This window comes from Opisthocomus hoazin, chromosome 30, assembly GCF_030867145.1.
Source record: "Opisthocomus hoazin isolate bOpiHoa1 chromosome 30, bOpiHoa1.hap1, whole genome shotgun sequence".
In the NCBI taxonomy this organism is placed as follows: domain Eukaryota; kingdom Metazoa; phylum Chordata; class Aves; order Opisthocomiformes; family Opisthocomidae; genus Opisthocomus; species Opisthocomus hoazin.
In genome coordinates, this window is record NC_134443.1 from 2,155,344 (window position 1) to 2,182,148 (window position 26,805).

The 26,805-nt window shown below is 54.4% G+C and overlaps 1 protein-coding gene across 12 annotated transcripts in view; it reads left to right on the forward strand.

The window, feature by feature from the left end:
• Window positions 1-1,813: 1,813 nt before the first annotated feature.
• The window catches only part of ARNT (aryl hydrocarbon receptor nuclear translocator), a 29,281-nt gene continuing 4,289 nt past the window's right edge, over window positions 1,814-26,805 (forward strand). Inside the window, exons 1-21 of one of the 12 annotated variants that reach the window (XM_075445114.1) lie at window positions 1,818-1,925; window positions 10,047-10,158; window positions 11,423-11,467; window positions 12,683-12,727; window positions 15,315-15,359; window positions 17,775-17,988; window positions 18,145-18,358; window positions 18,442-18,507; window positions 18,619-18,718; window positions 19,137-19,202; window positions 19,721-19,806; window positions 20,239-20,315; window positions 20,489-20,623; window positions 21,088-21,162; window positions 21,947-22,098; window positions 23,824-23,934; window positions 24,140-24,218; window positions 24,607-24,730; window positions 25,346-25,445; window positions 26,073-26,223; window positions 26,453-26,612. In XM_075445114.1, the coding sequence (XP_075301229.1) occupies window positions 1,901-1,925; window positions 10,047-10,158; window positions 11,423-11,467; window positions 12,683-12,727; window positions 15,315-15,359; window positions 17,775-17,988; window positions 18,145-18,358; window positions 18,442-18,507; window positions 18,619-18,718; window positions 19,137-19,202; window positions 19,721-19,806; window positions 20,239-20,315; window positions 20,489-20,623; window positions 21,088-21,162; window positions 21,947-22,098; window positions 23,824-23,934; window positions 24,140-24,218; window positions 24,607-24,730; window positions 25,346-25,445; window positions 26,073-26,223; window positions 26,453-26,612 (2,182 nt within the window). In that variant the 5' untranslated portion in view covers window positions 1,818-1,900. Of the gene's footprint in view, window positions 1,926-10,046; window positions 10,159-11,422; window positions 11,468-12,682; window positions 12,728-15,314; window positions 15,360-17,774; window positions 17,989-18,144; window positions 18,359-18,441; window positions 18,508-18,618; window positions 18,719-19,136; window positions 19,203-19,720; window positions 19,807-20,238; window positions 20,316-20,488; window positions 20,624-21,087; window positions 21,163-21,946; window positions 22,099-23,823; window positions 23,935-24,139; window positions 24,219-24,606; window positions 24,731-25,345; window positions 25,446-26,072; window positions 26,224-26,452; window positions 26,613-26,805 lie in introns of those variants that run through there. The other 11 variants (XM_075445125.1, XM_075445118.1, XM_075445121.1 and 8 more) reach the window with 11 other exon arrangements.

The window sequence follows — 26,805 nt, forward strand, 5'->3', positions numbered from 1 at the left end:
GGGGGGGGTGTCACAGGGCCGGGGTGGTGCCGCGGGGGGTGGCAGAAGCAGCCAGAACGGGGAAGTCGTGGCCCTCAGACCCCTCTGCACCTCGTCCTGGCTGTCGGTGGCGGCTCGGGGGACACCCAGCGTCTTGCCAGCCTTGCCCCAGGCACCCTCACCACAGGGATCTTGCCCGTGTCACCCTGCCCCCCCCCCCAGCTTCCCCGCCCTGCCCAGCCTCCTCGTTTCCCAGGAGAATGCACCTTAAAATCCCGGTTAAGTTGTGGTTTGGTTTTCACAGGACCCCACGCTCCCTGGTGTGTGAGGTGCGACGAGCGCAGCGGGGCTTGGCTGACCCCCCGCAGAGCGGGCGCTGGCTGGGGCCGGGAGCAGGACAGGGGGCGAAACGGCCGGTGGGCGAGCAGGGGGGGGCGAGGGGGGGTTTCCTCGTTGCTGCGCAGAGACGCTTGTGGCAGCGGACGGACGAAGAGTTCGGTTTGTGTGAGGTCGGAGGAGAGGTGGAGGCTGGGGAGCGGCGCCGGGAGAGCCACGAGGACCGAGCTGGGTGTACGCAGGCGCAGGCCGGGCTCTGCTGATGGTCTCGGGGGGCTGCAGAGCTCCCGCCCGCCCCACGAGCGGCTCTAGCTGTGCCCAGGACGGCGCAGAAATCAGCAGGCCCGAGGCCCGCAGCCCCCAGGGACTGCGCGAAGCCCCCAGCTCTCAGCCCCGGCCCGGGTGCGCCGACGCGGGCAGCTCCTTACCTCCCCGCGGGCGGACAGACGGACGGACGGACGCTGTGCCCCTCGCCCTGCCCCGCTGTCCCCGGCCCCAGGGCTTCATGAATACTGCAGGAAGGCAGCGGCGTCGCCTTGCAGGTGCTCCGGGTGACGGGGAGAAGCGATCCGAGGATCGAATTCTCTCCCGCTTCGCCCGGCGGCGAGGCCTCGGGGGTCCCTGTGTGGGTCTCGCAGGGGCTGGCGGGGACACAGGGGAGCTGGGGGGCAGTTTGCCCCCGGAATGCCACGGGAGCCAGGTCCGCCCCAGGACCCGGGGGCGAGCCCCACCGCCCGCAGTCAGCTTCAGTCGTGCTTTACTGGTGCCCCCCAGGCCTCACCCTGACCCAGAGCCCCGTTCCAGTCCCAGTTCCAGCCCAAACCCCAGGCCCAGTCTGAATCCCCACTCCCAGTCCCTGTCCCAACCCTAATCCCAGTCTCAGACCTAATCCCAATTCCCATCCCAGTCTCAATCCCAGTTCCAACCACTGCCTCAACCCTAATCTCAGTCCCAGTTCCAGTCTCAACCCCAATCCCAGTCCCAATGCACATCCCCGTCCCAATCCCAGTCTCACCCCTAATTAATCCCAGTCGCAATTCCCATCCCACTCTCAATCCCAGCCTCCATCCCAGTCTCAAACCTAATCCCAGTCCCAACCCTAATCGCAGTTGCAACCCGTGCCCCAGTCCCAGTCTCAATCCCAGTTCCAACCTCTGCCCCAACCCTAATCCCAGTCTCAGTCCTAATCCCAGTCCCAGCCCTGTTCCCAGTCCCAGCCCGATTCCTGCCCTCCCACAGAATAAAACCCGCCCCATGACGTCACCCAACCCGACCTTTAACTCGCCCCGCGCGCGCCTCCCTCCCCACACACCCCCGTCGTAGCCACGCCCCCACGCAGAGCCACGCCCCCTCTGTGGTAGGGGCGGGGCATGGCTGCGCTCACCCTACCCTGCTGGCTGTGCCGTCGAGCGCGCTCGCCCCGCCCCGCCTTCTGCACCAATAGGAGCGCTGCGCTTCACCCTCGCCCCGCCCCTCGCGGCTGGCAGGTTAGGCTGCGCGGCAGCTCCGAGGGTTTTCCTGTGCCGCCATCTTGGCGGCGGCGGTGAGGAGGGAGGCGGGGGGCAGCTACCTGCCCGCGCCGGCCATGGCAGCGACCGCCGCCAACCCGGGTGAGCCACGGCGGGGGGTGCGGGCGGCCGCTCGGCCTGCGGGGGGCGTGGGGCGGCTGGGGGGAGTCGGGCCCGGGGGCCGCGCTGGGGCGTCCCGGGGGCCTGGGGCTGCTGAGGGGCCGCTGAGGGGGAGGGAGGGGGGGCCGGGGCTGCTGCTGCTGCTGCTGCTGCTGTTGGCAGGGGCCGAGCTGGGCCGGGGGCTGCTGGAGGGGGCCCGGGCCGGGCCGGGCCGGGGGGGCTTAGGGCTGGGTGGGAGGTGTCAGCCGGGGCTGGAGGCTTGGCGGGGGGAGCCGAGGGCGTTGCCTGGCTGTGGGTCCGGAGGGGCTGGGGGTGCTGCGAGGGTGGACTGGGCTGGGGGACCCCCGTCAGGAGAACCGGGGGGGCGGCCTGGGGCCGGGGCGCGGAGGGCCTCGGCGTGGGGGGCTCCGGGGGGTGGAGAGCCGGCGTGGGTGGGTGTCGGGCGGCAGGGACTGTGGAGGGAGCCGCTCCGCGGGGCCGCGGGCCGGGCTGGAGGGGAGGGGAGCGGGGAAGGAGACGCGGGGCGAGCCCCTTGGGCGGGGGGAGGCGGCCCTGCTGCCCGGGCCCTGCTGCCCGGCGTCGCCCCCCGGGAGGCGGCAGGCAGCTGCGGGGCTCCCTTGCGTTCGTTGTCCTGCGTGTTGGTTTTAGACTCTTTTTTTGCTGTACGTTTCCTTGAGGTTTCCTTAATTAGCAACAGACAGAACCTGGTGCGCTGTTTTGCAAAAGGATTTTTGCAAATCCTCTCCCCACCTCTTTCTAAGCTGCTGAGCGGAGCGGCTGGTGCAGAGCCATGGGTGTGAGCGCCTGCCCGCAGAAAGCAGCACGTTCTGTGACCAAGGGGCAGCTCCCTGCTCAGAGGAGGGGGGAAGCTGGTGGTATCTGATGCTGGCCGAATAAAATTGGGTCTTTTGGCCTTTATTAGATTTCTGGCTAAATTGCTATGAAATTAGTATGTGTCTGGAACAATCCGGTGCCTGTGAGGTTGTAATGGGTTGGAAACACGGTGACTGAAATCGGAATTTGAGCCTCTGTGTTTTTTTGGGGTTGTTTCTTGGCTTGTGGCTTCTGACTGTTCTTGCTTGTGGCTTGAGGCTGGCGAGGTGTTGGGTCGTGTGAGGTGTTCAGGTTTATCGAGCACTGTCCAATGTGACTTCTGAAGGATGGGTTTTCTTTCGTTCTAACGATATAGGAAGCTTTTGTGGCTTTAAACGTTGAGAAAACGTGTTGTGTCGTTTGTCTGTGGTGGTTCTGAGGCAAGGGTGCAGAACGGGCGTCTGGAAATACGCGGTCGTGGCTTCACATAATGATCTGAAATTCTTTGACAATCACAAGTTAGGAAAAACAAGAATTCCTGATTCATCTTTGCAAAAATATATCTGAAATGGAAACTGTTGGAGTTGTGATCCTGTCCTGCGGCAAAATGCATTTCTGGCTCACGGCAATGTCCCGTGAAGCGGTGAAGTTACACCAGTTAGTAACATCCTGGTGGGGTATTGGGGGTGGTGTGGGCTGCATCGGGGGGTTCATTTCTTCTCCTGCCAGCGGAGTGCTGGCTCAAGGTTTTGCAGTTTGGCGGGCAAAGGATGCGTAGCTAAATGTAGAGCAGAAAAAAATGCTGCTGTTTGGGGTGAGAACGGAAAAAGTATGTTATGAGCCAGCTCTGTAAGAATCCAGTGGATGGAGAAGGGAAGATACTCGTGGCTTTAGACTGTTGGTGTATTGCAGAGTGTTTAGGTAAGTGTAGTCTTTGGAGCTGCGTGGTATTTTGCATAATAGGAAAGTTTTAAACCAATTTGCAAGGAAAAGAGAAAGAACTTTCCACATCTGTGATTAATATTTGTAACTACAGGCAGCCTGACAGACTTGGCCCTTTTAAACAGAGCGGGGAAAATACTTACAGTCTGCATAAGCATTATATGCGTAGAGATTATTAGTAAAAAAAATTACATGTGAAAATTCTTCGTTAGGAGCTGGGTTGTCTTGATGTTGAAAAAAAGGGCTGTGGGGCTCCAGTGAGTACCGGGTGGTGCCCCCGAACACGCTGGATGTCCTCGCAGCTTGAGCAGGCTGTGACGAGAGGTGGGAAAACTGACCACAGAAATAGGCTGGAACTTACCCGTGTGTTCAAACTTGTTGGAAAAATAAGTTGGAACTCAGTTCAAGTGTTCAAACTGCAGCTTGCGGTCAGTGTCCTGCTGTCCTGGGCGTTCTGTCCTTCCTCGAAATGCGGCCTGGGCGCAGCAGGTCAGCTCAGAAACCCGTGAGAGGGGGGATAAAGCCCTGCTCCGTTTTCAGATCAACGTATTGAAGAATAAAACTGCAGAAGCTTTCTGCCCCCTCATCTTTCCGACGGTGAGGTGAGCCCCCGCACAGTTTACTGGTGGTATTTAACTGGAAAAGGCTTAAATTGTGAAGAGTGCTAGACGGAAAGCTTTCAGTTGTGCCAATTTAACCAAGTTTTGTGTTGTCAAAATCACCTGGTTAGGAATGAAGAGAGAACAGGCTCCACTAACCAGGAGGAAATGAGGAGGGATTAAAAAAAAAGTGGCTTGCCTTACTTGCATTACTTCGCAGGTTTTAATATTAACTTGGGTTATTAGGACACTTCTGATGCTGGCTGGGTAAGTACATGATTGATCAGCCTCACTGCAAACATTTACTTTCATGAATGCGTGGCTTGAAAGTGGAGGATGCGTTCTTTTCTATGTTTTCTGAGTTAATTTCTGTAATGTTTCTCAGAGGAGGTTCCTGTGGAGGTGAAAGTGCTGAGCTGGCATTGCATGGGAAGTTCAAACAACAAACCCCCCCCCCCCCCCCCTACTTAAAAAAATGAATCTCTGTAAGGTACCTGAGACACAGAAATTGAGACACTTTGTAGATACAGAGCCGTGTGTGCTGCTCAGCCCGAAGCCTGAGAGCTGCGAGGGAAATGCAGGCGTTGGCTGAAGGAGTAGGCTGGTTGCCTCGGCAGCTGCCACCTGCCCCCAGACCTGCTCAAAGCTGCCGTGGCTTTTTGGGGAGCACGGTGACGTTTGAACTGAACCTTGCTACGCTAAAATGTGCTGGCTGGGACGGAGCCTGCTGAACAGCCGTGTGCTAAAGCTCCGCAGCAGGAGCTGCCGTTTTCACTGTGCTTCGTGCCGTGCCTGGCTGTAGTAGCCTAAGTGGTACAATAAAAATGCACTTAAGAGCTACGGCAGGCCCATCGCGTAAATCACAGTTTGGAATATTTTCTGTGACCGGATTTCTGGAGCTCTTTCACTGCTGAGATGCCAGCAGTTGCCACAGAGCCTTTCCCCAAGCCTGGCTCTCGAGATGAGGTTCCCTTTGCAGTCTTCCAGCCTATTCTATTCTGGGTCGACCTGTTGGCTGAGCTGCGCTTGCAGATTTATATTCAGTTACAAATGCAGTTCTGTAATTTCTCCACGCTGCCTCTGCTTATCTCTTCTGGCCTTAATTAGATTGAACACATGTGAAAGGCAAGCGGGGATTGGTTCTGGAAAGGGCTGGGGCAGAGACCGAACAAGGACGTTGCCTGCTGGGGCAGTGACTCTACGAACCCCCCCCGCCCTGAGAGAGATCAGCGTCTGGTGACATGTCTGATTTTTGAAGAAGCTTGTGTCCAAGGAATATCTTCACTGCCTCAGCGTGAGCTGGATAGGCTGCAAAGCTGGGCAGAGAGGAACCTGATGAGGTTCAACAAAGGCAAATGCAGGGTCCTGCACCTGGGGAGGAACAACCTCATGCACCAGTACAGGCTTGGGGCGGACCTGCTGGAGAGCAGCTCTGTGGAGAGGGACCTGGGCGTCCTGGTGGACGACAGGTTAACCATGAGCCAGCAGTGTGCCCTGGGTGCCAAGAAAGCCAGTGGGATCCTGGGGTGCATCAAGAAGAGTGTGGCCAGCAGGACGAGGGAGGTTCTCCTTCCCCTCTACACTGCCCTGGTGAGGCCCCATCTGCAGTGCTGTGTCCAGTTCTGGGCTCCCCAGTTCAAGAAAGATGAAGAGCTACTGGAGAGAGTCCAGCAGAGGGCTACGAGGATGAGGAGGGGACTGGAGCATCTCTCCTACGAGGAGAGGCTGAGGGAGCTGAGCTTGTTCAGCCTGGAGAAGAGAAGGCTGCGAGGGGACCTTATAAATGCCTACAAATATCTGCAGGGTGGGGGTCAGGAGGATGGGGCCAAGCTCTTTCCAGTGGTGGCCAGCGACAGGACAAGGGGCAACGGGCACAAACTGAAGCAGAGGAAGCTCCAGCTGAACCCGAGGAAGAACTTCTTCCCTCTGAGGGTGCCGGAGCCCTGGCCCAGGCTGCCCAGGGAGGCTGTGGAGTCTCCTTCTCTGGAGATATTCCAACCCCCCTGGCCGCGGTGCTGTGCAGCCTGCTCTGGGTGACCCTGCTTGGGCAGGGGGTTGGGCTGGGGGACCCATGGAGGGCCCTGCCAACCCCGACCATTCTGTGATTCTGTGATTCTGTTGTCATTTTGGCGCAGTTGTGCTCGCTGCCTCAGGTGTCAGCGTGTTGAGTCAGAGCGAAGCAGCCTGATAGCTGGGAACTGCTCGCTCCTGCTGTGAACATCTGATCAGCAGCTGCCCCGGTGACCGGAGCTCGAAGTTGTGAACTGGTGTTTCACAGGTTCTGATGCACCAGGCTGTCTCGGAATCGGTTGCCTCCACGAGCAGCGCCTTGGGCTCGGGTTGCCTGCGATACTCGCGTCTTGCCTTTGCGCTGGGAGCCGGGGGCTCTCCGGGGCAGCGGTGGGGGGGTTTCTGTGCAGTGCCCGCTCTGCTCACCGTGGGCACCCGGGCCGGTGGATGGCCCGAGAGCGCCTGCGCTGGGGACACCCTCGCCCCTGCCCGGCCGTCGTGGCCAAGCTGCTGGAGCTTGCAGTGGTAGGCGGCTTCCATCAGGTCCGCGCTGACCTCGGCATGATCCTGCTGTGCGGCCTGCGCGGGGACTGGGGGAGAACGGGGGTTCTGAAGGGAGCTTTGCCTTAGTGCGAGTCTCCTGGAAATACTGCAGGGTGAAGAAGGGAGACCTCTTCCCACCCGCCTGCCCCGTGCGCTCCCTGGTTTTGGGGTGAGGATGTGGTAGAGAGGCCAGGGGGTCATGTGAAAGAGCACGTAACCATTTGATGCTCTCCCTCGGTATGCAGAGCCAAATATTTCCATTTCATGTTACCAACTCTCAAGATATTTTATTTTCTTCCACTTGTGAAAGGGCACGTTGTACCACGAGGGGCAAATGTTTCCGAGGTGAAGCTGAAGCACGAGGCAGAGTGGTTCCGTCGAGCGATGCTGCTGGGAGGTGCTAGTCCACGCAGGAGGCTCCTGAGAAACAGCAGAGGCTCAGATGAGGCCTTCAAAAACAAAGATGCCCTCCCTCCCCCTCAACCCTGTTTAAAAGTTGATTTGCAGAGGAACAGCGCAGTGTCACTTCCTTCCCCTGCCCGAAAGCGGAAATTCCTTTCTCCTTCATAAAATGATTATCTGCTGTGCTCCAGAAACTTCATTTCTGTTCAGATCGTGGCATTTAAATATGTGTGCTGAACAGCTGCGGGCTCCCTGGGGCGGAGGAATAAACCTTGGCACCCGATGTGCTTTCACTGGGGCCATGCTCCACTGAACAAAGAGCTTTGCCATCAGCCCTGTCTGCACCTTGGGCCTTCACTTAGCCGTGAGGGAAGGAGCACGGAGGGGTCCAAGCGCTCTGAGATCGAGTGGGGAGGAGATGGGAAGGTCGGTGGTGCCAGCGTGGAGGATGGAGCGTGCGGAAGGCCGACCTCCGTTGATTCTAAACGCATCACGTCGGCTGGCTTGCCTTCCTCAGGCAGCGCCCGGTGTCCTGGCAGGGCCTGCAGGTACTCGCTACGCTAACCGCAGGTAGGCTGCTGTCTGGGGAAGGTCGCTGTCCGTACCCGATTCTTTGTTCTCCGGTTTTTTTGGAAGCTTCTGAGGAGCCTCGTGTTTTATTGCTGTAGTGAGTGTAGAAACTGGGCGTGCTCGCTCACGCCGGTGTTCGGGACGGGGGTTGTTGGCCCCTTCAGCTGCCGAGCGCTGGGCTGGGTGCTTATTCCGTGTTTTGGTCACCCCGGGGACATGCTGTGGACTGGGGAGGGAGAAACTTCTTCAGCAGTGCCAGCTGCTTGGAGGAACACAAACTGGGCAGGGAGAGGGAGTAGCAGAGGCTAGCAAATAATACTGTGGTACAGGACAGTTTTCATTCGTTGTTTTTTTTTTTTGATTCTTTGTTTTTTTGGGGGGGCAAGAACCAGCAGGAGTTTTGGCATGTTTGCTGAGAGCTGGAGCGGTCACTGCGAGCCAGCTGTGGCCCAGCCACGCCGCGGAGGTGGCCGGGCTGCTGCACAGCTCCGCTCGTAGCAGCCAGCGAACCACTGTCAGTGCTGCTGAGATTGAACTGCTGCTGGATCGCAGTCGGACTTCAGGAACTGTAAAAATACTCGTTAAACCCAGATGTACCTAAGGTGTTGAAAACAGATTTTTTTTTTTTTTCCCTTCCCCGTTGTTGTGTGCGGAATACAAACGGCTGAGTGTGATGTTTGATGAGGTGAGAAGTGAAAATGGGCACTGCTGCACAGAAGCTTGCTGTGGCAGAGCTCTCCGTTACTTGTCCAGCAACAACCTTGTGGTCTTGGCCAAGCCAAGATTTGGCGGCCTCGCTGCCTGAGCCCGGATTTGTGGCCGCGTTTGTTAAACCTGCCTTCGATTCTGTGCTTCGTCCCGCCAGTTCTGGCAGCAGTTGGTGCGTAAGCAGCTCTCGGGGTCCGGTACCACTTCGCTGTGGTTTGGGAACCCCAGCAATAGGCTTTTTTGTGTGTGTTGTTGGATTTGGTTTTTTTGGTCCCCTCCACTTTGATAAAACAGAAGTGGTTTTCTACCTTCAAGGCACTCCGCGCAGCTTGGTTTGCAAAGATTGCGGTGGAGATTCTCTGGCTGGAGGAACTGTTTGGGTTGCAGGCTAGCAGTTGGGTAGCAGGAAACTTAAAAACCTGTAACCATTAAAACCAGTACAGAGCTGACTTACTCAGAAACATGAAAAAATGCCTTAGAACCTGTTTAAAAACTCTGGTTCTGGTGCAGGTCAGACCGTGTTAACGTAGAAGAACGTTGAATGCGGCTCTCGTGGCGATGTTATGACATGGTCTCAGTTTAAGCCGTGCTGAGCAAGCTTTGAACAGCTACAGAGCCTGTTGTCTGTGCTCCTCAGCACCTGGGAGTAGGGAGATGCCCCCATATGCCAGAAAGGGCTTATTTTCATGTCTTAAAGTAGACTTTTTATTTTTTCAACTGTTGTATCCACGTGGAACCTCTCACAGAAGCAGGACTGCAGCGCTGGGTGGCATGGTCTCACCAGTTCCACACTTCTGGAGAGCATTACCTGCCTGTGTCATCCTTAAAAAGCATTGATGGGGTTCCCTTCTGCTTATGCAACTTTTCTACACGTAAAACCCAAGGTTTTTAGCTCCAAGCAAGGCTGCCATCGTGCTCGATGGAGGTAGGCTCGGTTCTTCCCCGCAGTGACGTTCTGTTGCGCTGGGTGCGTGGCCGGTTGCGGAGGGGCGCAGGCAGAGACTGGGAATCGTGCCTGTGGTGCCCGCAGGTCGGTACCGCTGGAGAAGAGAAACGGCTGTCTGAGAGACCGTGGCTTTCCAGGTGCCTGAAAAGCGTCTTGGTTGATCCCAGCTCAGACTGGGGACTAAGCCCCCTCCGAGGGGCGGCGGCGGTGTGATTAGGCAGCTCCTCTCCTGCCCTGCTGCGTAGGAGCGTGGGCCCAGCCCCTGCCCACGGTCCCAGCAGGCTCCTCCTCTGTCTCAGAGGAGACCACATCTCTCAGTTCAGCCATCTAAGCTTTGGAGCTTGTGAAACCAGCGTGTGCTCCGAGCTTGGAACGGACCCTCGGTGCGGGCTCTGGAGAGGCAGCAGATGAGAGGCCTGGAAGCACACACTGCAGAGTCGATCCACAGCAGATGCTGAAACGCGGTCGCTGCTAATGGGAGCTGTATGTGGAGGGTACTCCACCCTCTGAACTAAAGGGCGGTTTGGCGTGGTACTGGTTTATTCTCTTCTTTTCCACTCTCCTCTTTAGAAATGGCATCAGATGTTTCCTCGCTGGGTGCAGCCGTCAGCTCCGGGAACCCCGGACCGGGTGCGCAGGCTGGAGGAGCCATCGTTCAGAGAGCCAACAAGAGGCGTCCCGGGTGAGTGTGTGCAGTGTGGCTTTTGCTTTTTTGGGGAGGGGGGGTGTGTGAAGTGTATTTTTGAGGAAGCATTGTTCTCTTGTGATGAGGAAACTTGTCTACTTCTAAGCAAAGAAGTTGCTGGTTCCTTCAGGCGCGCTGTGTCCGGTCCCTTTACTGTGCAGTGGTATGCTTTACGCCCATCACACGCATGAAAGCCCGGTTCTGTACTGCATATAAAAAGAGAGGATTGAAAAGTTGAGTTGCACCTCGCAGGAGAAGAGGGTTGCTCCCCGAGGCCGGGAACAGGAGTCCCTGCAGCCGCGGGACGAGCCGTTTGGTGTGAGAGAGGGAGAGGAACAGAGAACGTGAATACTGGGGCCTTACTCAAACCTTCGCAACTGTGCCCGCGCTGGGAGAGGGCGGGGGGAAGCTGCAGTGTGCTTGTGGTAGGCTTTTTGTTTGCTGAAGATGCCTTTGCAAATTAAAAGGGTATTGAGTGGCTTCTCTTAAATTCCTGGCACAAGAAATTTCCTCTTAATTTTCAAGCTAATTAAAATCTCTCCCTGCCCCCCCCCAGTCACTCAGGCCCTTTCCTTCAGCTCCATTTGCTGATGCTCCCACTCCCTGCAGCTCCTCCCAGGCTGTCTGCTGCGTGTTCCTCGCACTTCATTTGCAAACACGCATGCTGCTCTGCGGCATCTACACGCCAGTTTTCCGTCCTGAAAGGGAGCGCAGCGAAAAGCCTTGCCTCCGTCCTCCCACGTACCCTTGTTGGAAATGGCTTTTTGACCCTGTTAGAACAAACACAGTGACGTCGTCTGCCACTGAACTACGGGCACTACCGATGCAGGTCATCAGACTGAACTTTAACTCTTGAAGTATTTTGCCCTCCTCTTTTTTTTTTTTCTTTTTGAACACAACCGATCCAAGCGTCTGAGTTGGGAGCGCTCCATTTATAGGCTGTTGGTCGGTCCCTTGAGCAGCAGCTGAGGCAGCCAGTCGGGCTTCAGATCGTTGCTATGAGATCCAGAGCTTTTGGAACAGGAGGTTGTGGTGCTCCAAGTGGGCTTTCTCTCTTTTGCACTGTTTCCTTGCTCTGTTTTTGATAGACATGTGAAGGAAGTCCACTTCTAGACCTTTTGGGTTGTTTCACGTTAGCCCCTGGGATTTTTTTAATCTTCCTTTCCAGAATCACCTGCATCCCTGTAGGGACAGACTGAAAAGCAACCTCTAAAGAAGAAACCACTTGGTTAGTAATTATCTTCTTGCTTCTGTTTTTCAGGCTTGATTTTGATGATGATGGAGAAGGGAACAGTAAATTCCTCAGGTGAGGGAGAATCTTGCACCCAGAAGTTCCTGTTGTGTGGTCTAGGTGTGTCTGCATTTCCCCTGGAGCAGGAGCTTGCTGCTCCGGTGGCTTTTCCTCTCAGCAGCGCAGAGGGAAGTGGGGGGAGGCTGAAGGAGGCAGTGCTCTGCTTCTCAAACTCTTCCCTTTCTCCTAGTCAGCAGTATTCCTCCGTCCTTGCAGCTGATGCCACAGCAAAGCTGCTGTGCACGTGGGGCCTGTGAGCCCGCCGAGGGGCCCACGCTGGGAGGGAGTCCCGTTATGGCTTTGGACACAGTCTCCATCCCAGGTCTCCCTGGCAGGCCCCGTAGCGAGATGAGGCTGAAGAAGGGAGCCCTGCAAGCCCTGGGTTGCAGCGGTGTGGCCGAACTCCGCGATGACGTTGCTGCGTTCGATACTGGCATCTCAAAAGATCAGATAGTTCCCATGAACGCTTCCAGCAATCCGCTGGTGATTCCAGCACAGCAATAGGCGTGCTGCTGCTGGCCGAGCCCTGGTGATTGTGGAGATAAATCTTCTGCCGGATAGCTTATCGGCACGGCAGCGTGGTGCTGAGCTTTTGTTAGTGCCTCAGACACGTGTTCCTTAATTCTCATCTGTTGTAAGGATGCTTCAGCAACAGAGACGTCCTTGCTCCCGAGGAACTGGTGAGGCTGCAAGTATCTCCTCTCGTGATCCATCTGGCAAGCAGAGTTGGAAGGCCTTGTGTTGTTTATTTGTAGTCTCGCTACATGGTTTAGGGTTGGACAGCTCTAACGAGACTGGGAGTCCGAATGTTACAGCCTTGAAAAGCTGACCGCGGAGTGGCTTTGAGGTGGTGATGGGCCTGGTGAACATAGGCTTTGCCTGCTGAGATCCTGTGGGTGAGGGTCCTGATGGGGCTGGCGGTGTCTTCAAAGTGCGGTTTAACCTCTGTCTGTGTGGTTGTGCTTAAATTACAGAGTGTGATGCCGTTGTCTTTGATAGGAACGTGAAGTGGTGGATGTTGTCAAGGTGATAAATATAATTAAACTGTAGTCTTTTAACCAGATAAATGGAGAGTATGGTTCTGGATTGCCTACGCACAGCAGAGTTTGCCTTTTTAACACCAGGCCTTTTTTGTGTGATTTATTAAACCTCGTTCTTCTCCCAGTGTCCTTGGGAAAGAAGTAAGTGTAAACGCTTTACGAACTCTGCTTCCTCTCCCTCTTCTCCCAGGTGTGATGATGACCCGATGCCAAATGATAAAGAGAGATTTGCCAGGTAAGAATCTGCTCAATGCAGTTTTGAAACTTTTGGTGCCAAACCACCTTAATGTAAGAGAGATCCTGCATTCTCGCTAGCGGTTAGATTTCTCCCTTTGAAGGAAGGTGCGCCAGAGGGTCCAGACTCTTCCCTTGATGTTTTGTGGACCAGTTTGTTATGGGTGGGGAGAAATTGTGTTCTTCTTTTTCAACATTTCTTTCAGCTGCTGCCTCGGACTCTGCTTCTTTTCTCCTGCTCAGATACAAGTTTCGTGCTTATTTCCTGGCAGATGTTGTGGTTTGTGTGTTGTGTGGGGAGTCAGGCAGAAGCTTCCGCTGTAAATGGGGGATGTCCCAGAGATCGGAGTGTGCAGTAACATCACAGGCGATATTTTGGCTCTGATGGTCGACGTGTTGGTGTCTCAGAGTTGCTCTGTACCATCTAGTACTGGGACTGACCTCAGGGTATTTTTACAGCCCTCCGAAGCCCATGGTACTCAATCTAAATATTTCATGGGTTTATTTTGTGTTGATGTATGAAGTTTTTCCCAAAGTGAGGTTCTTTTGTGTGTATTCCAAGTGGTGTAAAGTGCAGGGCATCCCCTCAGCGCGAAGGCACATCATGTCGTGCCTTGCTGAGAGGTAAAATGAGCAAATACAGAATAATGGCCAAGGCACTATGCTTAGCAGCTCGTCTGAAGGAGGGGTCTGACTTCAGCAGTTCCTGAAGTTGGAGTTAAAATTCAAGTGATTGAGGACACTGGGGAAAGGGCTGCCCAGCGTGTTGCGCAAGGAGCCTGAGGGTCAGCAGGGCAGATCAGGGATGGTGTTGGGTGCAGGGGCCTTCCCCGGTGATTTCACAGAAGTCATGCACTGAATCCAGTGGTCTAGAAGTAAAGGCTTTGCAAAATGTCTGTCCTGTGATGTTTCAGCCAGAGCTATAAACCTGTGCCAGAGTCTCAAGGCAGAGAGGGAAGAATTGCAAGGCCACAATTTCAGATTGCTGTCGTCTGCCAGAGGGTTAGTAGGGACTTCTAAGCTGGGGTTCTCCAGCTCTTTAAACGACTTGACTTGTTCTGAGGTCGAGCAGATTAGAAATGTGCTTGCCAGCCCACGTCGAATAACTTTGTTCCCTAGTGCGAGTCATAAGCTCTGGGAGCTGAAGGTGCAGCAGACCTCATAATGCATTTCAGTGCTAAGGTAATGCAGAATACCGAAAAAGCACGTGCTGTAGGCAAGCGTTGCAGTGCTGAGCAGCTTCATGGCCCTTCAAGTTAAAAATTCTGCTCCGTCGCTGTGCGGTGCCATGTCTGGGGTGGGATCCCGGCTGCCTGTGACCCTGTTAATACACACCTGGCAGGCGAGGAAGGAATAAACAGAGAAACAAAGCACTGAATGTCACTTCTGAATTGCAAAGGCCCAGAGCTTCTGCCTCTGGTGGGCCGTCAGCAGTACCTGCGTGCTCAAACGTAGGTATTATCGCTGGCCGTTCCTGGCTGACACGGCAAGGACGGCAGCAGGAGGTGAAGAGCGGTGACAGTTGTCAGGGTTAGCGTGCTGCGGCCCCCAGTGCGGCCGCGAGCGCAGCGTGGCACAGCTCCCCTCCGCGTCTGTGCCCCTCGGCCTGCCCGCAGCTCGCAGAGCTGTTCGGGGCTCCTCGTGTTGTGCTCCTCAGCTCTGGCAGCCCTCACTTTCCAGCGTGTTCTTCCCTCCTCAGATGATGAGACACAAAACAGAGCGTGGAAGTGGACAGGAGTACTTCTGAGTACTGTGCTAAAACCTGTTTGAAGCGGAAGGGTACCACAGCTGAGCAATGCTACAAACACCTCCTGTCCTCCATAAATCCACGGCGTGTGCTCTAGATGCTCAGCCCCTGAGACTGCCTGCCTGCCTTACTGGGCACGTGTGGTACCTTCTCCTTTCCTGGCGGTAGCTTTTGGGGGGTTATTTGTTTTCCAAGGCAGCTGCACCTCAAGGAGGAAAACTTAAACCATCAGCCGCTGTAAAACTAGGTTTGCAGATTCCTCTGCCCTGAAAGCAAAGTGCGTGCAGGTTGGTGGGGTCGGCTGTGCCCTGTGTGGGTGACGTGCGTGACATCGCTGTGTGCTGTTGGTCGTGTAACTGTCTCCACTGTGGTGTCCTGAGCAGCGCTGCGAAAGTGGTGTTAGCTGTGAATCTGTCCCGTTGGTGAATTTTGGGTTTTTTTTCCCTGCTTTTCTGATCTGTTCATGCTATCAAAGAGGCTGTTGTTTTCAGGTTTTTTACTTTTAAAGACAGAGTAGTTTAATGTGACTGGGACTCTAATTCCTAGCTCTGCCAGTGGCCTCTGAATGTTGCACAGAACAATCTGCGCCTCGGTGGTGTGTAAGGCAGCGCTGCCCCTCGCCCGCTTTGCAGTCGTGGTAAGCTCTGAAGGCTTCCGAGCAGGGCGGGTAGCGGGCACCCGCTCAACATGTAACGCTGCAGACTAACGGCTGCTTTGTTTTACGGAATTGCTCCTCTGCAAAACAGGCGTGTCGGTAGGCTGGGTTTCCTACTACATCTTCCCATTTTTCATTTCTTTAAACTTTTTCCATTTTAGCTTAGATCGCTGATTTTATTTTTAGGTCTGATGATGAACAGAGTTCAGCGGATAAGGAGAGACTTGCCAGGTAGGAGAACGGAGATTTCAAGCATGGACAAGCAGAGTATTTCCTTTCCTTAATGTTTCTCTAGGTGTCCTTTCTCTTTTTTCCCCCCTCCTTCCCCTCATCTGCTGCAGTAGAGGACTTGAAACTGAACAGACTTCTGGAAATCGCTGTGTGATTGGAGTTAGGAGGGGAGAGGCGTTCAGTCCCCTTGTGAGAATGTCCTTGGGGAACACAGAACAGGATTTGTTTGCCGAAGACCGCAGGGTAGAGCGTGGTTGGGCCATTGCTTTCACCGAGTGCTGGAGCTTTGCTAACCCGTGCTAAACACAGTTTCTCTTGTGCGGGATCAAGGTGCCAAATGGCCTGTTCTCGCCTTGGTAAGGTTTTGTCACAGGAATGCTGGTGTGCTATCAAAACAGACGATAAAAAGTGCATGAGTTCAGTTTTCTTCTTAAAACCTCCTCGGCAGGATGGTGTCCTGTGCATTACAGTGATGCAGGCTCACTGAAGGCAGGATATTTTTTTTTCCCCCGAGTTCCTGTTTGTAATTAATGAGGGACTGTGGCTGAAATGACCGAAGCCGTCATCTTGAATGCTGCAGCGTTCATGCAGAAGCGTGGCCTGCGAGCGTGTGCGCGCAGCTGCCGCCGGCTGGGACGGTGCGCTGCCGGGACGGCGATTCTCCAGCAGGAAGACACCAGCTCTGAGCGTGCCCTTCCCCGTTTTCAGCTGCAAAAATGAACGCTGCCTAAATCGCCATCAAGGCTTCTGTTGCTTGCCACCCACAGCTCGTTACTGCTGCAGAGCTGAGGGTTGGTTAATTGGTGAAGAATGGCTTCATTTGCAAACTTACCCTGTAACTTTGGTCTGTTCCGCCCTAGACTCGTTCTTAAGCAATGCGCAGGACTGAAAAGAGTCTTGGGTGCTGAGACTGCCCCAGTTCTGGTCAGTTTATTGCCTGCTGGCTGGCTTTAAAACAAAAAATAACCCCCAAACACAGCCTTTCCTAACTGCAGAATTGCATAGCTTAAATATTTGAGGAGATAAGGAAGCCCTGGAGGTGGGGCCTGCGAGTACAGCCGGCAGCAGTGCGGTGCAGGGATTTCGCCCCACGAAGCAGCGACCCTTTCCTCTGTCCCCACAGCCAGTTGTTGCTGTCATGCAAGAGCCTGTAGTAAAGAATATTTGGCAGTGGGGTGGATAAAATGTCTGTGGCCTTGTTGTGGGGGTAGCTTCATTTTCACACTTGAGTGTGTGAGTTTGGAGAAACTGAATTAAAGGTGAGTGTAATAACTGAAGCACTTTGTTTCCTGACTATTAGTCTTTTGCAGCAAGGAGCAAGGTCATTGAATGACTGCGCACGCCTGGTAGTGATAAAGGCTTCATTCTTGTATTTATCCTCTTTAGTTCACTTGCCTGTCTATGTCCCTTCCAACACTTTCTCATTTCATTTCTTACCATGTGCTTCCTTGCATCTGGTCCATCCTTCTGTATAGGAAACCTGGCTTTGAAGTTCTGTTTTTCAAACCCACCTTAGTAACCCAGTTAAACTGCACATACTGGGTTAAAAGAGCCAAGTCTGGAGGGTGTGTTCTGGTCTCTGGGATCGCCTGGGGACTGTGCCTTGTGAGCAGACTTGCAAAAGGCACGTGAAGAACCTCTGTAAGGACTCCGAGTGGGCAGCGTTTGTTGCGGTGCCTCTTTAGAGCTCTGTGCGCACCACCCCGCTGTGTACCCGGCAGTCGGGGCTGAATCTGCTCTGGGGCTCTCCCTCCTGCCCTGACGTTGTACAAGGCTCTCGGTGTAGCTGGGGAGTGTCTCCAAGAAAGGCACTGCAAGGCGAGACTCGACTCATCTGTTGCAGTTTAGGTGCCCAAGTCTTAGCTGCAGCCCTGGCCTCCTTGTATGGTTGGTGGAGACACAGGGGTGTCTGAAAGGTGGTGGTGGAGGGGATTTGATTCATCCTCGGGCAGCAGGTGGGATGAGTCCTAGTCTCTGTCCAGCGCTGTTTACAAGCACATTCGCTCAGCAGAGAGGTGAGCCCCGCTTTGAGAGCAGAGGCCCCAGTAAATGAACAAGTCCTTTGGCTTGCTGCAGTGTTGTGGAAGTGATGGGGAAGCGTCTTTTGCTGCTGAAATAGCTTAGCCTAGCTCGTTGCCTGCACCAGATGCCAGGGAGCCAATGTGATTTAAAGCAAGGCACTTGTCCGCAGCAAAGAAGGCCCAACTGTAGACTCTCCTCCTTGCACTTGTTCCTGCGTTCCTCTGTGCACGCGCAGCATGTGAGGCGCTTGTAGTCCTCCTAACTCCTGACGACCCTGATGCATCTCTGTGTTTTGCACTCTGGCCTTGTGGAAGCGTTGACCTGGGGAAATGGCTGAGGCTGCTGGCCCGTTGGTAACTTCGTCTTCCTCCTCTCCTCCCTGGCCTTTTGCAGGGAAAATCACAGCGAGATTGAACGTAGGCGAAGGAACAAGATGACCGCCTACATCACAGAGCTGTCTGATATGGTGCCCACCTGCAGTGCCCTGGCCCGCAAACCAGACAAGCTCACCATCTTGCGCATGGCTGTGTCTCACATGAAGTCCCTGCGTGGCACAGGCAATACCTCCACTGACGGCACCTACAAACCCTCCTTTCTCACTGACCAGGTCTTGGCTTGATGCTGCTTTGTGGGGAGTACTGCAATCACGGGGGGGAATTAAACTGTGGGTGGAGGGAGATAGGCGCCCAGGGTGGGTTTAAAGGACATCAGCTGCTTGGCTCTGGAGTTAACAGCGTGTCTGTCTGTCTGTCTGTGAATGCAGGAACTCAAACACCTGATCCTGGAGGCAGCCGACGGCTTTCTGTTCATAGTGTCCTGCGAGACCGGGAGGGTGGTCTATGTCTCCGACTCTGTGACTCCCGTCCTGAACCAGCCGCAGTCGGAGTGGTTTGGCAGCACGCTGTACGACCAGGTGCACCCGGACGACGTGGGCAAGCTGAGGGAGCAGCTCTCCACGTCGGAGAGCACACTGACAGGTAGAGCAGCCTGGGGAGGGAGTGGTGGGGGCGGGCGGCGTGAAAGCCTGCAGAGGACTTGGATTGAAACCTTCCCTTTGTAGAAGGAACCAAACCCTGGTGCCTTTCTAACAAGGATCCTGCAGCCCCCCCTGAGAATGCATCTAAAGGTACCATCGGTGACGCTTGTGTCTTGCCAGTTTCCTCGCCTGTTACCTGGTGCCTGCGTTGGTGAAGGGACTCGTGTGGCAGCAGCATCTGGTTTTTGCTTCTTCCTTTAGGTCGTATCCTAGATTTGAAGACGGGGACTGTCAAGAAGGAAGGCCAGCAGTCCATGAGGATGTGTATGGGTTCACGGAGATCTTTCATCTGCCGAATGAGGTAATGGGGAGAGTCCTCGGGGAAATCTAATTTGAGCCTGAAGCTGGAGTTGCTCCCTGGCCCCATCGTGCTTTTATTCCAGCTCTTTTTGCTCATTCTGACGTAGACAAGATGTAGCATGGCTGAGCTTTCCACACAGGACTAGGAGTCAAGTTCTTGAGACTTTCTTTGCCGCTGCGCTGAGAGCGCCTCAAGACTGTTGTAGAAGATCCAGTTTCAAGTAACAATTTGTTCTGACCCTGTGTGTCAGCCCCCTTCTTGAAACCTGTGGAATGAGGGCTTTTCACTTGTGTGGAGGAGAGTCAAAGCTTCGTCCCCATTTGTGGAGTGATTCCTCTTATTCGAGATTGTCGGATTGTTTTGATGTTGACCAAGAAATGTAAAAGCCTTTCCCCTTGCATTTCTGATTCTGGTGCAGGTGTGGCAACGGCTCGGTGGATCCAGTCTCTGTAAATCGTCTCAGCTTTATGAGGAATCGCTGCAGGTAAGGAATACAGGAGTTACGGGCAAGCACGCTGCATTGTAGGCACAAAAGGAGCTACAGCTCTGTCGCCAGAGTGGTGGGGACACACTGGAGAGCTGTGCAGGGCAGGCTAGTACAGCTGACGGAAGAGTTTAGGTAGATCTGCAGGTAGAGGAACGAAAGCTCACGGAAGAGTTTAGGTAGATCTGCAGGTAGAGGAACCAAAGTCCCACAATGCTGAGGAAGATAATCCTGGGGAAGAGTAATCTTCGTTCCAGGATTGGATTTGAAGCCGGTTTAACACCACGTGGTCTTAACACTGTTGTTGGGCTCTGGTGTGTATTGTCCCTTTTTAATTTGAAATTGAAATAGATTCCAGCCTATTCTGTTCTTGGACCTCTTGCATTTATGTGAAGTCTTTCTTTGTTTTTCACCCTGAAGGTGTTCCCTGGAAGCTTTTTTTACTACACAAGTAGAGACCTTGCCTGACCTTACCCATTTTAACCTATAGCACAACCAGCCTGTTTTTCTCCCTCAAGGAATGGCTTGGGAGCGGCAAAAGACGGCGAACCTCACTACGTTGTGGTGCACTGCACGGGTTACATCAAAGCCTGGCCCCCCGCAGGTAACGGCTTGGCTGAAGCGTTCGGTCGTGGCCGGTTTGTAAGAGCGTGCGGCCTGAAATTGTCCATTCCGTGAACTGAATGTGCCAGCAAATGCTCTCCAAACGTATCTATCGCTTCTTATTTTAGGATTGAACTAATTTTTGCGGATACAAAATGTGTCTGGGGCCAGTAGAGATACGGTAGAGGGGGCAAAGAATATTACACTGTGATACGGTAACTTGTGCTGGAAGTTGGAGAGCTTAAATGCTTCTGGTGAAAAAAGGGAGGGGGGAGGCAACTTAGCTTGCTAAATTGCTTCGTGGAAAAGGGTGATGAATTACAAAACAGGGTGGAAAGATGTACTGAAGTCAGAAGTGAATGTCTTTTTCCTCTGAAATTACCAATTTTTCTGGTGTTAACCTTACTGAAACGTTTTGGCACTCCGCTCTCAGGTGTTTCACTGCCTGATGATGACCCGGAGGCTGGCCAGGGCAGCAAGTTTTGCCTCGTGGCTATCGGCAGGCTGCAGGTGGGTAGCATCTCTTGGTGGCTTGATGTTGCCGTGTGCTAGAAGTCCACAGAGTTAAACTGTGTTGTCTGAAGGTGTTCCGTGGTTGCCACAAGTCCGGCGGCAGGGCTGGCTGGTCAAGGGAAGGCAGCTCTCGCAAGACTGGGTAACGCTGTACCTGTCTTGCCTTGCAGGTCACTAGCTCGCCCAACTGCACAGACATGAACAGTGTTTGTCAGCCAACAGAGTTCATCTCCCGACACAACACCGAAGGCATTTTCACCTTCATAGATCACCGCTGTGTGGCTACGGTTGGCTACCAGCCGCAGGTGAGGAGATGGTAGGAGCTTTCTAAGAAAGATCTGCCCTTCAAGCTTACTTTCCCCTCCTCCCTCTCTTCTGCATTATGGCTCTGCTTGTCTAACAGATCTGAGAAAACGATGCCCAGGGCCTAAACCAGACGTGTGTTTCTTCTCCACCAGTTGCTTTTCTGTGTGCTTTAATAAGTGCTTTGATCATTGGAGGGGTGGGTGCCTCTGGATTCTGTCTGATGTCAATTAAGATCGTGTTTGCCTCCAGTGGAGTTAAGAGATCAAACGTTAGTCAGCCGCTGTTGTGCTTCTCTGTAAAACACAGCACGCCAGTTGCTGTGCTTGGTTGGTGTAACGGGGATTTGGTGAGGAGGGAGCAGTAGCTACCTGTCCCAAGTGGAATTACTGACGCAGACCTGAAAGGGGGAGTCTGCCTGCCCGATGGACTGACTTGATCTCTGTCCCAATTCCTTTAAAATTAGGAACTTCTGGGGAAAGACATTGTGGATTTCTGCCACCCGGAAGACCAACAGCTTTTGCGAGACAGCTTTCAGCAGGTAAAACACCTCAGCTACCCCTCTGCATGCAGCGTGGTATTCAGGCCGGAACCTGTCTTGGTGTTTGCAAAGCAATGAAATTAATTGGAAAACAAAGAGAAAAATAAACCTTAGATATTTCTCCTCTGCCCAGTGGCAAACAGATATAGTCACATAACTAAATGTGCAAAACGAAACAGAAGCATCTGATGTCTAACTCTCAAATTCATCCTGTGGCTGCTAGTCCCGTCTGCTTTTAGGGCCAGAGACGTGGCTGCAAAGCGCCTACTCGAATGCCATGCTTCTGTGGCTGAAACACTGGTTCATCTCTAGGGCCCAGCCCAGTGCTGCGGAACTCGAAATGGATGTGGTTTGCTTGCCCTGTTGTCGTTACTCTTATTTCTGAGGGCGTTGGACTTGTGGCAGGGCAGGTAAGGCTGCCCCTGTGCTTTCATGACTCAAAATTAGCTGCTCATGTCCATTTGTCCAAATAGCGGGACTCAGAAGCAACAGCATGTGGTTCATTTGCTGGAGGCTTTTCCATACATCTCACCAGTGCAAAGAGATAACAACAGTGAAAGCCAAAAAGGGGGTGTTAGATTCCCCCCAAATATCATTCAGCAATCACGATAGCGTAAGGGAGTAGTAGCAGTGCCATTTAGTTGGGGAAAGCCAAGCCAGTCTTGCAGGCTTCGAGCAAAGGGCCATCGCGAGGTTTTAGTGGGGGGTGGCGTGTGCTCAGAAGCAAGTTGCTCTTCAACACCTTCTTTTATCAGGTACTACTGATGGCATTACGTTTTTTTAGGTGGTGAAGTTAAAAGGCCAGGTTCTGTCAGTCATGTTCCGATTCCGATCCAAAAACCGGGAATGGCTCTGGATGAGAACCAGCTCCTTTACCTTCCAGAACCCCTACTCGGATGAAATTGAGTACATCATCTGTACCAACACCAACGTCAAGTATGTACATGGAAATGACTTGCCAACCACCAGTGGTAGCGCACACCCGATGGGATCTTGTCCCAGCACAGCCAGCAGCGCAGAGCCGCGGGAGCTTTGGCCTCTCCCCCTCTCCAAGCTTCCCGTCGAGCCCGGCAGAAATGGCGCAGTCCCGTGAGCGCTCTTTTCCTGGGCTGTGGCAGGCACTAGAGGACTGCAAAGTGCAGGAAATCGAATTCCTTTGGCTGTCTCGGTTGTGTGGCTTAGCAAGCTGCCAGAGTTCAGCTCCAGCAGTGCCCTTTTTTAGCTCTGGTTGCTGGAGCAAGTCTCCTGTCTGTGGGCTTGCATTCAGAGCTAATATTAGTGAGGGCTGCCTCTGAACGTAGCTCTTGTGACAGTCCAGAGGGGCAGCTGCTCTGGAAAGCACCCGCTCATGGGAGCAGGGCTCTCTGCAGCTGGTGGCAGAAAGTAAACTGTTTTCTCCAGTGCTGTAGCTCATCCTTGGATTCAGAAACAAGCTCCAGTGGGGAGGCTGCTGTCGCTGCTGTTCTCTTCTTTCCCCTCTCTTGACTATCCTGGTGGGTTGGTGCGTCTCCTTCGGGAGTGATCGGAGCTGCTCTCTCTTCCCAGGAGTGAGCTCCAGGCCCCCAACACAAGAGCAGCAACTGAAATAAAGGAAAAAACCCAAACCCGTGCCTGCATGTGATTCCTAACTGCAGGCTGGGTGGGTGCAGCAGGTGGAGTCTCTCCAGCCAGCCAAACTGAAGGCTAGGTTGCTTGTGGGCAGGTGAAAAGCCAGGATTTCTGTTTGTTGGCAGTGAAGCAAGGTCCTGGAGTGCAGGTTGCACTTCCCCCCTTCCTGCAGCTGGCAGCTGACGCTTTCTGAAGAGAAAGTGTTGCGAGGTGGGCAGTGACAAACCCCTCTGGCTTTAGAGAGCTCCGAGCGCAGGGCCGAAATCTGAGGCAGATCTGATACAGGCTTAATTCCTGTCCCGGTGTTAGTGGTATCTCTTTGAACTCATTCATTCCACACGCATCCATTCCCACATCCATGCTATGCCTTCTAAAAGCGCTGCGTGTGTTCAGACCAGACCAGCAGCAATCCGTGTCTGGTTGTGTTTGAGGTGCAGTTTATCGATGGGCGTCTTTCCTGGGTTATCTGTATTATCGTTTCGTCTTTGAGGTCAGGTGCTGCTGAAGCAGCAGCTTGCAGAAGAACTGTCGAGAAAATACTGGATTTTTATTCCTTTCTTGTGAGAGTTAAATGTTAACTGACTTCTGACAGTTAACAGAAAAGCATAAGGAACTCCACCAACATCGTGGGCTTAAAACCTAAAACTGCTGGTGGTCTCTGCGGGCTGCAGCTCTGGAGTGTCTGACACAGAGCTGGATGAAAAACACTGGGGTGTGTTTTGGTTCCTACAGCCTTTGCTTGTGCTTTAAGGATGATGCTGACCTGGCCGTGCTCCTGGCGCGGGTTATTGATTGCTGCCCCGCTCAGTGGCCGAGCGGGAGGGCGCAGGGCCCTTTGGCTCACAGCCGTTAGCGTCACATTCGATGACACCCCCGCTTTCAGAGGCCATGGAAGCTGAGTGGAAGGATCCTTTGCTCGAACAGGTTTTGCCAAAGCAAAGCTTCCAGTCTTGTCTGAGACAGACACGCTGTCCTACGCTCAGTAGCCAACTGCTTGCTTGCATTTGGTTCTTTAAAATACATTTTTTTTTTCTTTCTTTCTTTGCTTTAAAGGAACTCGAGCCAGGAGTCGCGGCCTGCCCTGTCAAACTCCATGCAGAGGCCCCAGCTGGGGCAGAGTGTCAGCCTTCCGCTGGAGATGGGCACGGCACAGCTGCCCTCAAGGTCAGGAGGTGCTCAGCTCCTTTTACCGTGCCTCTCTTGCTGGTTCTGCCCTCCTCTCACATAGCCTTCCTACCCAAACTTTCCTCTCTGCAGCAGTGAACTCCTCTGGGCTAACGAATCACTGGTGTAGCCACAGAGGGTCTGTTCCCTTGGCAGTCGCTTTGAGCAGCCCCTGTTCTCCTGTTACAGAGACTTTCTATTTTAGGCAGCAGCAGCCACCACAACAGACAGAGCTGGAAGTGGTCCCAGGAGGAGAGAGCCTGTCTGGGTACGACCACTCGCAGGTAAATCAGCGGGGGTTCTGGTTACTCCTTGCATTCGTTGTGCTGCGTTAATAGAAATTACCTTTTGCTGGAACTTTGGAGGTGGCCACGTAAGGTTGACTTGAGGCTGCTGAGAGTTTGGAGAGGAAGGTGTTCTGGCGTGGGTTTGGCTGAATCTGCTTCCTTGATTCTGATCTGCCCCGTGGCATGCTCTCCACCATGCCCACGTTGGTGCTGCCAGCCCTCAACGGCCACGCTGCCCCGAGGACGTACCCAGGAGTGCAGAGAGCAGCCCGGCCTCTTGGGGCGAGGTCTTTGCCTGCAAAGCCCTTGGCCGTTCTCCGTGCTGGCTGCGAGACCGCTGCCTGTGCTTGGGGTACTCACAGCTCACGTTTGTGCCTGCCCCCAGGTTCCCGTGCAGCCTGTGAGCGCGGCCGGCCCAGAGCACAGCAAGCCCTTGGAGAAGGCAGAGAGCCTTTTCGGTCAGGAGCGGGACCCGAGGTTCAGCGAAATCTACAGCAGTATCGGTGCAGGTAGGGAGGGCTGGGCTGCGAGGCATGGCTGGGGCACATCGCGTCTTTATCTGCTGTCACCTTCCACCCCAGTGCTCTTTGCTCTTTCCCAAGTCACTCGGAGCAGTTCTGGGTGCGGAGGCTTGGCGTGACTGTGGTGTGGCAGCCCAGGCCTTGCAGAGTAGTGCTGATTTTGAGGCTGGGTGGATAATTCCTGTCTACGCTGATGTGCTGTTGCAGCAGTGAATTGTCCTGCAGCCAGCGTTTAGCTGGAGAGGTGTGGGAGGGAGTGGGTGATGTCTCCTGCTCTGCTCTTACTGCCCTGCCTTAGCCTGATCCTTCCTGCTTGTCCCTAGAGAGCCGTTCTCTGGGCTCCTAGTCCGAGCGCTTGATGCAGTGGATGCTCGAACCCCAGAGGACCTTAATGCAAGTTTATTAGAAAATGGAGAGGAAATCAAATTAAACAGGCTTTGACAAAACCATCTGGAGTCGGTGTCTGGATAAGGACCAGCCATGTTTGCTTTGGCTCGCAGCAGTCTTCCTTCACACGGGCTTGTCTCTTGCGCCTGGTTCTCTGTCGCTGTTCCTGCTGCTGAGACTTTCTCAGCCCGAAAGTGAATCAGCCTCTCTCCGCAGACCAGAACAAAGCCATTCCTGCCAGCACAGTGCCTGCCAACCAGCCCCTCTTTACGCAGGGAAACACTTTCACCCCATCGCGTCCTGCAGAGAACTTCAGGTGAGGCTTCCTGTGCTGTGCTTTGGACGGCCTCGTGTTAGTTTTATCTTGAGCTGCGGTTGTTCCCGTTCTGTTTCTGCGTCCTGCTGCACCAGCCTCTCCCTGCAGGGCAGTGGTTGTCCGTAAACGCGTTCCTGTACAGCGTGCACAGAAAATACGGGGGGAGCCCACCCAGGCATCGGTTCCTTTGAGGGGTGGGCGTGAGAAGGGCTCCTGCACCCCTGCTCTCCTGCCAGGCGCTGCTTTGCTGCTGGTCAGAGCAGGAGCTTTGAGGCTGCGCACAGCCAGCACGGCCCCTCCTCTGCCGTGCCAGTCCTCGCCCTCGTCCCCACCTCCGCCGCTGCTGCCTGGACTCCCTGACAGCCCTCTCCTCTGCTGCTTGCTGCAGCTCATCTGGGATCGCTCTGCCTCTTGGACAGGCTTACACTGAAGCCCAGGAGACAAACCCAGCACCTCCTGCCGGTTCTGCCCACAGCAGGGGAGCATGATGGGCTCTGGCCTGTCAGCAAAGTTACCCCACGTTTCTGGGCTGGTTTTCCCCCAGCAGTAACGTGGACGGATGCTGTTGGTGCTCTCTGTCCCGTGTGGGATACCTGGTGTCCTAAGAGGGCCCCTTCTGCCTTCCAGGAGCAGCAGCATGGTACCTCCTGTGAACATTATTCAGCAGCAGCCCTCGTCAGCGGGCCGGATCTTAGCACAGATTTCACGCCACTCCAACCCAGCTCAGGTCAGCGGAACCAGCTGGGCTCCAGGGACACGGCCAGCGTTCACACCCCAGGTAGCAAAGCCTGAACCCTCAGGGCGGGCCCCGAGTCCCCGCTGCGTTGCAGACCCCTCTCCCCGTCACGAATCCGCCTGCTTTGGCTCCCTAGCTGAGTGGTGGAGCAATGCTGCATGCGTGCGTGCTTTCTCCTTTGGGGCCAGTCCAGCAACTCCTCACCCTAGCTAAGATGAGGTTCAGAATAAATGCATCTCCTCTTCCTCTCCTGTTTCTTGCTCTCTCACAGCAAGTGGCATCCCAGACGGTGAAGACCCGGCCCCCTTCCTTCAGCATGGGCTCTTTCCAAGGCACCCCGTCCTCCTTCAGCCCCATGGCAGCATCCGGTTCTACGGCTTCGCCGACGGGGGCTGCTTACCCGAACCTTGCCAGCCGTGGCACGGGCTTCAGTGAGTATGGCTTGGGGTGCTGGGGAGCTCGGGGTGGGAACGAAATCCCCTTGGAGGAAAGCTGGGAGCATCTGGCAGATCCAGCCTTGGTGGGATAGAGCTCTCCAGCATTTTCTGGTGTCTGTTGGGAATGCCCAAATGCAGAGAGCACAGCTGAATCCCTGCGTTGGCTAACGCTGCCTTCATCACCTTT